The 13,217-nt window shown below is 35.5% G+C and overlaps 1 protein-coding gene across 7 annotated transcripts in view; it reads right to left on the bottom strand.

The window, feature by feature from the left end:
• Nucleotides 1–13,217, bottom strand: part of USP9X (ubiquitin specific peptidase 9 X-linked) — a 150,918-nt gene that overhangs the window by 85,049 nt on the left and 52,652 nt on the right. For all 7 annotated transcript variants that reach the window (XM_063634497.1, XM_055269208.2, XM_063634496.1 and 4 more), the window contains exons 6-12: nucleotides 12,382–12,600; nucleotides 8,421–8,536; nucleotides 7,975–8,226; nucleotides 7,761–7,899; nucleotides 5,768–5,920; nucleotides 4,574–4,678; nucleotides 315–521 (exon numbers count right to left, since the gene is read on the bottom strand). In XM_063634497.1, the coding sequence (XP_063490567.1) occupies nucleotides 315–521; nucleotides 4,574–4,678; nucleotides 5,768–5,920; nucleotides 7,761–7,899; nucleotides 7,975–8,226; nucleotides 8,421–8,536; nucleotides 12,382–12,600 (1,191 nt within the window). The remainder of the gene's footprint in view (nucleotides 1–314; nucleotides 522–4,573; nucleotides 4,679–5,767; nucleotides 5,921–7,760; nucleotides 7,900–7,974; nucleotides 8,227–8,420; nucleotides 8,537–12,381; nucleotides 12,601–13,217) is intronic.

Below are 13,217 nucleotides of genomic sequence, written 5' to 3'. Positions count from 1 at the left end.
CCTCTGAAGTCCCTATCAGCTTTAATATTCTAATTCTATTCGAAACTGGCATTTCAGAACAAGACACTTGATAATGCCACCACTGTATGTTCTGTTTATACTTTCTCCCAAGGAGACTAAAATGCTTTTCAGATGAGTCACAAAACCTTGATGTACAGATCCTAAGGAAAGCAGACTAATGAACAAAAAAAGTCAACTCTGGAAGATCATTTAAAAACTAACAATGTCAGAGTAACACAGAACTATCCTGTAACTAAGCCATCCTAACTGAAGGGGAAAAGTCACAAAAAGTGAGCAAGGCAGTACACTCTTACCTGGGAGCAACTGTAATCTAGTATTTTTATGTGGGCACTGAGTGCCAGGTCCATGATATCTACAGGCACATCATCACTGTGAGCCAGATTCCACAGAAGGTTCAACACTTTGTGTGCCATCACACCATCTTTATCATCTTCTGCAAGACGACGTATCAGCTCAAGTAGCTTTTCACGTTGCTTTTTACTCGCATTTGTCCAACTGGCCTAGAAAAAAATTAAGTGACATGAAAACAACACATATTTAGTCACCACTTCATAAATTGTCACCAGGTTGACTATATTCAAATTCATCAAAAGCAACATAGCTAAGCACAGAATTGTTCAAGTGAGATCTGAAAATATAGTTAGCCTGGTATTTTTTTATAGGGTAGAGTTAAATTCCAAGAAAGAAAAATAAATGATACATTATTTCAATTTAGAAGACACCCAATTAAAAACTCTAAAATACTTTTGAGACGGAGTCTTTCTCTGTCCCCAAGGCTGGAGTGCAGTGGCGCGATCTCGGCTCACTGCAACCTCCACCTCCTGGGTTCACACCATTCTCCTGCCTCAGCCTCCCGAGTAGCTGGGACTACAGGCATCCGCCAACACGCCCGGCTAATTTTTTGTATTTTTAGTAGAGACGGGGTTTCACCGTGTTAGCCATGATGGTCTCGATCTCCTGACCTCGTGATCCTCCCGCCTCGGCCTCCCAAAGTGCTGGGATTACAGGCTTGAGCCACCGCGCCCGGCCTAATACTTTTTAAAACCTCTAAAATGGTATTGTAATACAACATGGTTATCATGCTTGGGGAAGGGCAGGGTACTAATGGCATTTAGTGAGTAGAGACCAGGGATGCTGCTAAGCAATACGGGAAAAGCTTTATGAGTAAAGTTACTGCTATGGTTTGAATGTCCCCTCCAAAACTCACGGTTAAGCTGGCACCATGCCTCTTGTTACTTCCCAACCTCCAGAACCATAAGCCAAATAAAATTCTGTTCTTTATAAATTACCCAGTCTGTGGTGTTCTGTTATAGCAGCAGCAAATGGACTAAGTTGCTAATCAGTGTTTATTAGAAAATAAACTGAAATGAACCTAACGTCAACAGTAGAAGAACGATTAAGCTGACTGGGCACGGTGGCTCACACCTATAATCCCAGCACTTTGGGAGACCCAGGCGGGCAGATTACCCGAGGTCGGGAGTTCAAGATCAGCCTGGATAACATGGTGAAACCCCATCTCTACTGAATATACAAAATTAGCTGGGCGTGGTGGTGCATGCCTGTAATCCCAGCTACTTGGGAGGCTGAGGCAGGAGAATTGCTTGAACCCAGGAGGTGGAGGATGCAGTGAGCTGGGATCGCGCCACTGCACTTCAGTCTGGGTGACAGAGTGAGACTCTGTCTCCAAAAAAAAAAAAAAAAAAAAAAAAAGAACGATTAAGTTAATGAGAGAAGATCAGTTCAATGGAATTACTAATATCGTACATCTTCAAAGATGATGTGAATGCCTATTTCCTTCCAGCCTACACAAAATAACAAAAGGAATATGACAACTCTAAGAATGTAAGACTAAAATATCAGATTACAATTAAAAACATCTGGCTAACATTATAAAAAGAGAGACAACTAGGTATTCCTCAAGGAAAAGCACACCACTACTTAAGATTATGTACTAGTAAAATAAAAAACAAAACCTTCTGTATCAAAACTATTGACAGACACCAAGGCAACAAAAGATCCAGTTTCTTCAACAAATAAATTGCAGGGAAAATAAAAAAGAAGGAAGCTAGTTTCAAAGAGACTTAAAAGACATACACATGGACTGCACCAGGATCCTGATTAAAAACTCACTTCTAAAATGAAGGTGTATGATCTAAGACAACTGGAAGTTTTAACACTATTTTATGAATTAAGGAATTATTGTTTTTTAGGTAGATAATGGTATTGTGAATTTTTTCATGTGCTCATCTTTTAGAGATACAAACTACATGAAAAGGAGAAATTAAGAACATCTGTTCAACCAGTGCAACCATTAAGTGAGCGAAAAAGATAACCAAACTGGGAGAAATTATTTGTAACTCTTGAACTGACAAGGATTAGCATTCAAAATATATCAAGAACTACAATCCCCAAAAATACAAATAATGCCACGGCGGGGGGAGGGGGGGAACAGGCAAAAGACTTGAACAGGCATTCACCAAAAAAAAAAAAAAAAAAAAAAAAAAAGGCAAATAGCTCAAAAAATATACAGAAAGATACTCAATCTCATTATTGATCAAGGGATATAAAAACTAAAAGCACAAGCACAATGAAATAACATTTCAAACACCAAGAAAACTGTCAAAAATTCAGAACTCTGACAAGAACAAGTGCTGGCAAAGATATGAAACTTACTTAGAACTCAAATGTTTAAAAACTAGACTCTAGGCCAAGTACATAAAGCAAAGTCTAACCCAGAAGGTTGGAATCATTTGGTTGCAATCTGCAAAGAACCACAAGGTGACTCAGACTTCATTGCTTTCTTTCAAAATCATCTTTAGCAGAAACTTTCAACACTCCGTAAGAATTGCCAGATTTACCAACACCTTGGAAAAAAAGTGCTTGTTACCAAATGACAAGTGCTCAATAAACATGTTAAGCCAAAGGGGGAAGAACATGAAGAGTCATTATTATATTTAGACCATTATTGTATTTAGACTATCCTGAGAAGAGGGGGGATACAGCAGATACAATAACAACCCCTTTCTTTCCTTCTCTCATCAAAGAGAAGGACACTGGTCACGTATCGTCATTTCAGAAGTCTTTATCTTTACAGTGCCCATGATGACCAATTCTATTATTTCCTCAGCTGCCTTTGATATACTTCAATGGATGGAAAAAGTATATAAGTTTTGCTTTTACATGTACAGAAACAAAATATATAAAAACCACATAAAAGATTCACTCAATAATTTGTTCCCTTCAAAATAAAATTTTCCATAAGGTGGTGATTTTTCCATAAAACAAAGCTTTAATGTCCCTAAGACTTATCTGTGAAACTTGCTTAAAATACAGACTCTTGGGCTTCAGTACCTACTGATCTGATTTAATATGTCTGTGATGGAAGCCAGTAAAAATGGTATTTTTTCTTCTACTGTGAAATACTTATCTAGAAAAGTACGAGCATATACCATTATTACAGTACACAACGTGAACACCTGTGTAACTAGTACCCAGGTAAAAAATAATACATGGCAATTAACATCCCAGAAACCAGCTGTGCCCATTTCGGAACTTTACATTAATGTAATCAAGGTGTATTAATTACTGTGTGGCTTTATTCCTTTCTTCAACCTTCTGTTTATTAGACTCATCCATACGGTTGAGTTGCTCTTTCATTGCCGTGAAATATTGCACTGTATGAACATTCCATAATTTATCTATTCTATGTTTTATCTATCCTACATAGCAGGTTTTTTCACTATTACAAGTAATTCTGCTAACAAGTGTTGCTGAACATGTATCCTGGTGTACATAAGCATGAGTTTCTCAAGTGTATATTCAGAAGTCAAACTGATGAGTTATGAGAATCTTAAACTTTACCAGAAATACCAAATATTTTCCAAAGTGGCTATAGCAATTTATGTTCCCACTAGTCAGTATAATTATTATTTTTAACAAGCAACTTTGGTGACCTATTGATCTAATGCCAGTTGTTAATAGAACACCCCTTAGTGCAAACTGCCAAAAAGTCTTTATGTTCCTAATCCACAAATTCACTAACCACTTGAGCTTTCACAAACCTAACCCTGGCAACTAATCAAAGATGTTACAAAACATGGCCTCAAAAACCAACATGATGGCATCAATGCAGATACGACTGTAGCAGGAGTTCTTGGGCTACCTTATCAGTTACATTGATTAACTCATATTTTGCTTGTACATATGGCCCCAGAATACCAAGATACTGGTATTCTCTTGCTTTCATCTTACTGTTCATTGCAGCCAATCATCCTTCCCTGTAGTCCTACAATTTGCTTGAAACTGTAACTAAAATAGAAACTACCAGGGGAAAGAAAGAAAAAGTGATAGCCTGAGTTTCCGTTATGGGGGCTATTAAGAAAATGAACATCAAGTTCTTGTTGGAAAAGAAAACAATGGCCAATTCCTTCACACCACAGACTGTTTAATGGGATTTCTATTTAAGTACTTATTGGCTAAAAGTAATTCACAGATCTAATTAATCAATTCTATTTGAAATAGAATGGTAATATTTTGCTATGTTAACAATTACCTTAAAACAATCAAAAAGATGATCAAGTTGTTCAGGAGAAAAATCCCATGCCAATTTTGCCAGGAGATCATGTACATTCTTCACAATGGCTTCATGTTTCCCTGCCTATTGAAAAACAAAAACAAAATCACAACGCACTAGAATCTGAGTAATAGATTAAGTAGTGTATACTGCTTGCTGACAATTAATAAAGTACTCCTATCTCCTTCATTTAACTATGTAACACAAGAAAATTCCTAACACAGCCTGCGTGGTGGCAAATGCCTATAATCCCACCTACTCGGGAGGCTGAGGCAGGAGAATCACTTGAACCCAGGAGGCGGAGGTTGCAGTGAGCCGATATCGAGCCACTGCACTCCAGCCTGGGCAACAGAGCGAAACTCTGTCTCAAAAAAAAAAAAAAAAAAAAAAAAAAAAATTCTGACATTATAAAAATGCTTTAGAACTGCCATCTAAAACCTGGCAACTTAATTTCATGATACAATAAATACAGCTAATGTGTACTTTGGCGGTTCATACAAACCTTTAATATAATTTATTTAATTTAACATGACAATTTTAATATTGCAAATAAAAAATAAGGCACACTAACAATATTGTTTCAAAACCAGAACCTTAAGCAAAGGCAGAGCTGTTTTCTTGGTTTTTATTGACTAAAAAAACAAAGCTTTACAATCTACAACTCAATAATGCTTCCCAAGAAATCCATGATTAGAAAACTGTCATTAAGATAATAGAAGGAGTTGTAGTTTCCAACTCAAAAACTAAAAAGGTTACTAATCCTTCTGAAGAGTTATAAATCCTCTGGAATAATTATTACAGGTCTTTATAAATAATCAAGTGATTTAATTCTCCTGACACTGGAGGTTTTTGCTTTCTATTAAATCTATGAAGAAACCAATTACAGATGTCTTTACTCTTTCAATAGACATTCCTTAGGATTTTACTGTTTGCATCTTTATTTAAAACCACTAACAAATTCTCAACCTTTATCAAATACAGATAAAATAATATTTTTATTTTTAAAAGATTATTGGTTATTTCAAAAAGATTCCTGGCAGGGTAACAAGCATTTAAACATTCTCAAAGTCAAACAATACAACCCTGCATCCATTTCATGACAGCTACTGTATTTCTTCAGTTTTTAGTATCTTTATTTTAAAAACTAAATAGCCATCATCTTAAATTCCTTACCTGTGCTGCCCAGATATTATCAAGATCCTGTAAGGTCAGAGCTTTTTCTTTGATGACAAAACGAAGAATCTTCTCTAACTTTTCTACATATTGTGGCTGATGAAGACTATCTCGCAACACTATGGATAAGATATTGTTCTGCTGTATCCATTCCTAAATGTTAATTCAAAAACGTGTTTGAAAGCAGAAATTAAAACAATTTTTTCTTAAGTGCTCACACCATTATTAAATAAGGAAAATTAAAACACATTTACAAAATATAATACTGGTAAAATATACTTATGTGTTGCTTTAATGGAAAATTATGAAATTTTATAACAGTTTTGCACATACAGAAATGCTCCCATAAATACTGAAATTACAAAGATTCTACACTCCAGCATTTACTCAGAAAAATATTATTTAAGTACACAATCACCATGGTAGGGTGAGTACAGGACCAATTTTAGGATCTTTGGATTTTTTATCCCAATTTTGCCACAGAATTATGTTTTGACCTTGGGTAAAAAGGCACTCTATTTTTTACTTTTATTTATTAACAATTATCATGTGCTAGGCACTATTATTGCTTATCCATTATCTCTTTAATTTTCCAAACAATCCTAGTAAGAGATACATTATTCTATTACAAAATGTAAACAGGCTCACAGATGCTAGAATTGGAATATGAATCAAGTCATATGCTTCCACAGTCTGTTTTTCTGTAACACTGTGCTAGCTTGCTCAACTAGCATTCATTTAATCTATAGCAACAGAATAAAGTGCTAACTCATGATACAAACAGGGAGTAATCCACACTGTATGATTTTGCAGTATTTAGCTGAGAATAAAAAGTAGTTAGGCCCAAAATGTGCTAGAGAAGTACAGGTCTCAGCTGATAAAGAGCCAGTTTTTAATGTCTAATCTGTTGCAGATATTTGTTTTTATGTTATTCTACATATATACACATATATTTTTAATATAGAGACAGGGTCTCGCTTTGTCGCCTAGGCTGGTCTTAAACTCCTGGCCCCAAGCAATCTCTCCTCGGCCTCCCAAAGTGCTGGGATTACATGCGTGAGCCACTGCAGAGCCACAGATACTTTTGTAAAACACAATAAAAATGTTGCAATGTCGAACTACAATGAAAGTTTCTAAACACTTAATGCCATTTTCTGTCCTATCTAGGACTGGTTCAAGAACCAGCACCAGTCTTCAGAGCACACTTTGAATAGCTCTGTGCTGGACTTTCCATGAGGCAGATACATACAACATATGTATGAAACCAGATGTCTACCACCTGACCCCCTAACACAGGGCAATATCTAAGCAGTCTCCACATGCATTTTAACACACTCTAATCACTAACTCCCCTATTAAAGTGAGGGCTCCTTGAGGGCAAGGACAGTTCTCCTACAGATGTTTCCCCAGGACTGTTACACATATACATTCAAAAAATATTGGCACTGTAACTTAAATGGCATACTTACTTCAAAACAATATAATACAAAATAGCTATGGTACATAAAGTTTCATAAAATTTCAATGTCAAAATAAGGGCTTTCAAAATAAAATTCTCAAAATCGTGATAAAACAATTTGTATAGATCTTATTCTAGTAATTTTATTTCCTGTTTTAAAACGTTTAACTGTAAATGGTCAAATGAACAATAGGCCACTTTATAAGGTACCAGATACTACCCAATCCATTTTCTAGATCAACTCTACCATTTCAACCAACTTCCCACTCTCCAACAAACTAATAATTACTTCAGAACACCACATTCATCACTAAGTTTATCAAAGATGTTTTAAAGCTACCCATATCACTATCAAATAATAAACTATGTTATTTCAAAGTTCTCGGGATTAACAGAGTTATAAATCAGTCAAAACACCTCCCAATTTCAGTTTACTTTAAAATGTTACTATTACTAATTTTTTTAGCTAGAGCTATTCTAATTTCTTGTCTTAAGTAGATTCTTATTCATATAAAGAAGAATTGAAGGACTCACCGCCATTCGTTCAGCTGTGAGCCACTCTTCCTCCTCAGGATTACCATGTCGATGGGTATAGTATGATACACTAGATATCACCTTATTAACTTCATTCAGTGCATTCATCTTTCCATTGAAAGAAGAAATTTGCAATAATCTGTAAGAAAAATTCAGTGATAAGTATGATTCTAAAATCGGCATTAACAATTATTTCAAGAGGTAAGTATCTTACCTAAGTATCATTTTTAACCTAAATATTTCTAAGTTTTTAACAGTTTCTTCTTGTCCTGGAACCCTTGAAGCTAAATTCTTCAAAGATTTAATAATCATTGAAAGAGCATCATTTTTGGCTTCATTCTTTGCTTCTTTTTTCAGTTCTTCATCAGTTAAGTTTTCTAAAAACTGTGGAACCATTTCTATTATTGGAAGAAAGTACTTTTTCACTGTATGAAGAGTGAGAAACTCATAGCATTGCCCAAATGGTCTGAAATAAGAAAGATACAAAACTCCTGTAAATACACAATTTCTTAAAATCAATTTAGGACTAAACTCTCTATATTACTTTTTAAAAATCCAAGTTACTAGCTGAAGAAACCACACTTGAAAAATTCAATTTTTATGAAGCAAAAACCAGCAATTCTACGGTGCACTAACCATTGATTTTTAAATGTAACTTACTTAATAAGGGCTGCAATTATTTGAACGTTTAATGCTGATCCATTAATAAAACGATCATGCAAAATCTGGAACCCATTTAAAGTGCCAAATTTGTTGAGAAGATCCACTAGCCAACCCTGTAACACAATTAATGAAAAACGTTAACTTCCTACTTTAAGGGGTAAAAAGCACTAAAGCCTTATTGAAATACACTAGAAATAGTAAATTCAATAAAATAAATCATCTTTCAAAGGACCACAAAACATTGCATTTTGTTCATAGTAATTCCATCTGAGAGACAGAAGCAGTATATGTAGCAAGTATAGATTAAATCACTGGGGCATAGTTCTGTCTGTTTGTACCAATGAAAGTGGTGAACAGGAATTAGAAGACATGCTCCTATTTCAGATATCCCACCATATAAGAATGAATACCTTCTAATTACTGGAAAGTCTTTTATATTAAAATAATTTTCAGGAGGCAGAAAGACTTCAAGAGAGTTAAGAAGCTACTTGGTAATGAATTTTGAATCTACTTCTTGTTTAGTTGTAAAACATTAAAATTTCCCTATAAACACAGTAACTAATAGCCTGAGAGTCAATTGTCAATTAAAAACTAAGGCCTGGTACTAGTATCTATTGTTCCTAAGTAGAATATGCTGGTTGATACTTTTGCTTATACAAATTGCACCCAGTTCTCCTTATCTTAGAAAGTAACACCATGCAACAGGATGAACTGTCTAAGAAAGAGCTGTAGCTCAAAGTACCATACAGCTAGCACAGACAACAGCTGTGAGGCTAAAAGCCTGTCTGTATGTAAAAACTTAAAACGAATTAAAAGGCTATATAGATATAAGAATCAAATATATGTAGAAATTAATGTACCTAAGAAAACCTTTCACACCTTGCCACCTTCTAAAATTTAGGCCATGTTTTAGAAGCCACTGGAAAACAAGGGGCAAAAGAGACAATTTCTCTTCTAAGCCTCAAGCAAAAATAATTTCTACAGCTATTTTTTAAAAATATACAGGAAAAAGTAAAGATGCTAAATAAATGGCTGTATGTCCAATGTTTGTTTAAAGAGAAAATATGATAGCTAATGCTAGTTTTTTGTGTTTTTTTTGTTTTGAGATGGAGTTTTAATCTCCATCTCAAAACAATGAGTGCAATGGTACGATTATTGGCTCACTGCAACCTCTGCCTCCAGGGTTCAAGCGATTCTCCTGCTTCAGCCTCTCAAGTAGCTGTGATTATAGGCACGCACCACCACACCTGGCTAATTTTTGTATTTTTAGTAGAGATGGGGTTTCACCATGTTGACCAAGCTGGTCTTGAACTCCTGACTTCAGGTGATCCACCCGTCTTGGCCTCCCAAAGTGCTAGGATTACAGGTGTGAGCCACCTTGCCTGGCCTACTGCTAGTTTTTATATGGTTTTTTTTTTTAGAGATGGAGTCTCGCTCTGTCACCCAGGCTGGAGTGCAGTGGCACAATCTCGGCTCACTGCAAGCTCCGCCTCCTGGGTTCACGCCATTCTCCTGCCTCAGCCTCTCCAAGTAGCTGGGACTACAGGCGCCTGCCACCACGCCCAGCTAATTTTTTGTATTTTTTAGTAGAGACGGGGTTTCACCGTGGTCTCGATCTCCTGACCTCGTGATTTATATGGTTTTAAAAGAATATGAATGAACTAAATTCTCTAATAAACCCATTATCGTATTTCAATAATAGTGTTTTCCTACCTTTTTAGTCATGAAAGGCTAATTCAAAACCATTAAAACTCGAGTACTTAATTCACCAGATCCCTTTTGTCATTCAGCAATTACAACAAAGTACATGCTCACTATGTAATATATTTTACTTCTTCAGTAACTATAATGAGACTATTAGATTGATATACTTGATAGTTACATACAATATTTATAAAACAGCAGGTGTGGACACAGTAAAGAATTAGTCTAAAGCTAATCTTTATTTCTTTGGCTGCAATGTACGCTTAAACAATTGGGAATATTCAGATAGAGTGCTTCAAACTGAGGCTAATAGGCTAGCTTCAGCAGCTGCCAACACCACCTTTCCTTCTCTGGCTCTAAGTTGTCAAGACTGGCAGAGAAAGCAGTCGCCCTAAACAGAAAATTCAAAATGACCACATAGCCTACAATTCACCATATGCTTTCCACATAGTTTTCTATTGCTACAAGTTCCTTTTCTCAAAGATAGCATGGTGAATTTCACCTGAGACCTTCTGTCATAACCAATGAAGTTTTTATTATATTTTAAATGATTGAATAAACGATCTCATTTAAACATCTTGGGGGAAGATGGGGATTAGGAAACACTCTGAGAGATAGTCCCAACAGCTTTAGCTTTGTCATGGGTCAAAAGTTGAGGCCACAGAAGTTCAATGTCCCAGGAGGGTAGGGGGGTGTAGAGAGAATTTGAAGTAGAACAGAAGACCTACCAAAAGCTCCAGAGAATGATTAAGTATTAAGGCTCAAAAATATTCCCAATAAAACAGACTTTTAAGCTCTGTAACTCAAATTTCTCAAAGGTAAATGAAACTCATTACAAACAGTATCCAAAAGTGAATCTACAGCTTAGAAAGTTTATCTCCATCGACTAAGTCTGATGATCCGAATTTTGCCACTACCACTTTTGGAGAACAGGAGAAAAAAACATATGGAGGCTATTACGTATCTCTTAGATTTTTCATTATATCATAACATCTGCATTCAACTAGGACATGGCTGAAGATGCTGCTAAATATGTCCCCTTTTAATCAGAGTTTTAAACGATTATAGAAGACCTGTTTAGCTGTATGATAAAATTTCTCTTACTTCAATAGCAAGTAAATGTGTAGGTAACTCCATAGACTATGCTTCTCCTTGATTCGCAACTATATTTTGGGCTATGTTTTTAAAAATTGTACTCTTGAAGGCTTTGAAAGGCTAACACTCTCACAATCGCTACACTTTGTAAGTTTAATAGCAAGAACTATACTTCAAAGATATAAAACTATCTTCAACCAGAAGTCATCTAAAAATTTTACATTTAGCCATGTTAAATCAAGTTTTGTTCCCTGTGAATCTCTTAAGTTGTGGATTACTGTCAATAGAGCAAAAAAAAAAAAGTAAAATTTAAAAAGAAATACAGGTATAGATTAAAATTTTCATTTTGAAGATTGCCATTATTTAGATATTAACCTGAACTACTCAAGCAAAAATAAGCCATCTAGTGGCAACTATATGAACTGGGAAATATCAGAAAATCTCAACTTAAGTTTGACATTTTTTTGATAACTTCAGCTTATTAGTAAAATAAACCAAGTTCTGCATAATGTATGACTTAAAATTTTTCTGGCTGGATAGAAAAAAGGGAAATTTGTACAAGACCTATAATATTAAACATGTCTCCCTAAAATCTAAAATTTTAAAATTATATAATATTTATTAAAAGCAGCAGCGTTTAGGGATAAATTTTTTAAAGTGTACAGTCTGTTTACACCAATATAGAAAACTTACATTTATGTACAGAATATATTTAAGTGAGATTTGGAAGATTTACTATATTGATTTCATTAACAATTTCTGTAATTTTATGATGCATTATTAGGTATTTAGAGGATATACTTGATTTTGGAGTCAAAATCTTAGAATGCCTAAAATTATCACGGCCCTACAGAACAACAATTGAGTCCTTGGTCAAAGAAGTAATCTCCTACTCTATTTCAAAGAAAAAATACAGTCTGTTTCCTACTAACCCAAATTATGACTACTTCTAAAGAGGCTGGACAGAAGACAATGGGGATAATTATACATGCAGAAAAAAACAACTAGAATGACAAAGCTACGAAAAAGGCTCCTGGTTGTGTGTATTTTCATTTAAAGTGTTATTTCATTGTCACACTTTAAATATAGATCACTGAAGATTCTATGTCAGAACAAAACAATTGTATTATTTAATTTTGAAAATAACAAACCAACACACCTTTGGTGATCGAGGATCTGGAGAGCGGGCAAAGAGTTCATCTTCAGGCAACTGAACACTTGAGGAAACTGATTCACATGGACGTGTACCATTGTAGATATGGAATTTGCAATGAGGATTTAAGGCCATGGCAAGAAGTTCTAAAAGTGGAAACCAGTCTTGGGACAACTTGGCCACACATAGCTCCACCAGACGATGAGTATTGTTAATAATACACCTCTGTTATACAAGGGGGAAAGGCAATTTATAAGATCAAAACACTGCAATTTCAAACAGAAATATCTTCCAATATTAATCGTATCCTAACAAACAATGATCTCTCCATTTTTCTAATCATTAATATTGGGATCAAACTGATTATCAAAGGACAAATTAGATTTTGTTTACTTCAAAATTTATATGGTACTTTCAAAAGCCATTTGCTATGGCTTAAAAAATACAAGAGGCACCATAAGTTATCTATTCCTGCTCTACGTCCACAGATAAAGATGCAAGTTACTATTTTTTCTCTGTGGAATTTGTACACGAGAGGCAGCAAAATTCTAGAATCTAAACAATATGTCAGGCTGAGCGCAGTGGCTCACACCTGTTAATCCCAACACTTTGGGAGGCTGAGGAGAGCGGACCACTTGAGGCCAGGAATTTGAGATCAGCCTGGCCAACAGGGTGAAACTCTGTCTCTACTAAAAATACAAAAATTAGCCATGTGTGCTCGCATGTGCCTGCAGTCCCAGCTACTCAGGAGGCTGAGGCATGAGAATAGCTTGAACCCAGGAGGCAGAGGCTCCAAGGAAGCCAAGATGGCGCCACTGCACTCCAGCCTGGGCAACAGAGCA

This window comes from Symphalangus syndactylus, chromosome X (genome assembly GCF_028878055.3).
Source record: "Symphalangus syndactylus isolate Jambi chromosome X, NHGRI_mSymSyn1-v2.1_pri, whole genome shotgun sequence".
NCBI classification, from domain to species: Eukaryota; Metazoa; Chordata; class Mammalia; order Primates; family Hylobatidae; genus Symphalangus; species Symphalangus syndactylus.
The sequence above is the reverse complement of the archived record's forward strand: the minus strand, read 5'-3'. Positions and strand labels throughout refer to the sequence as shown.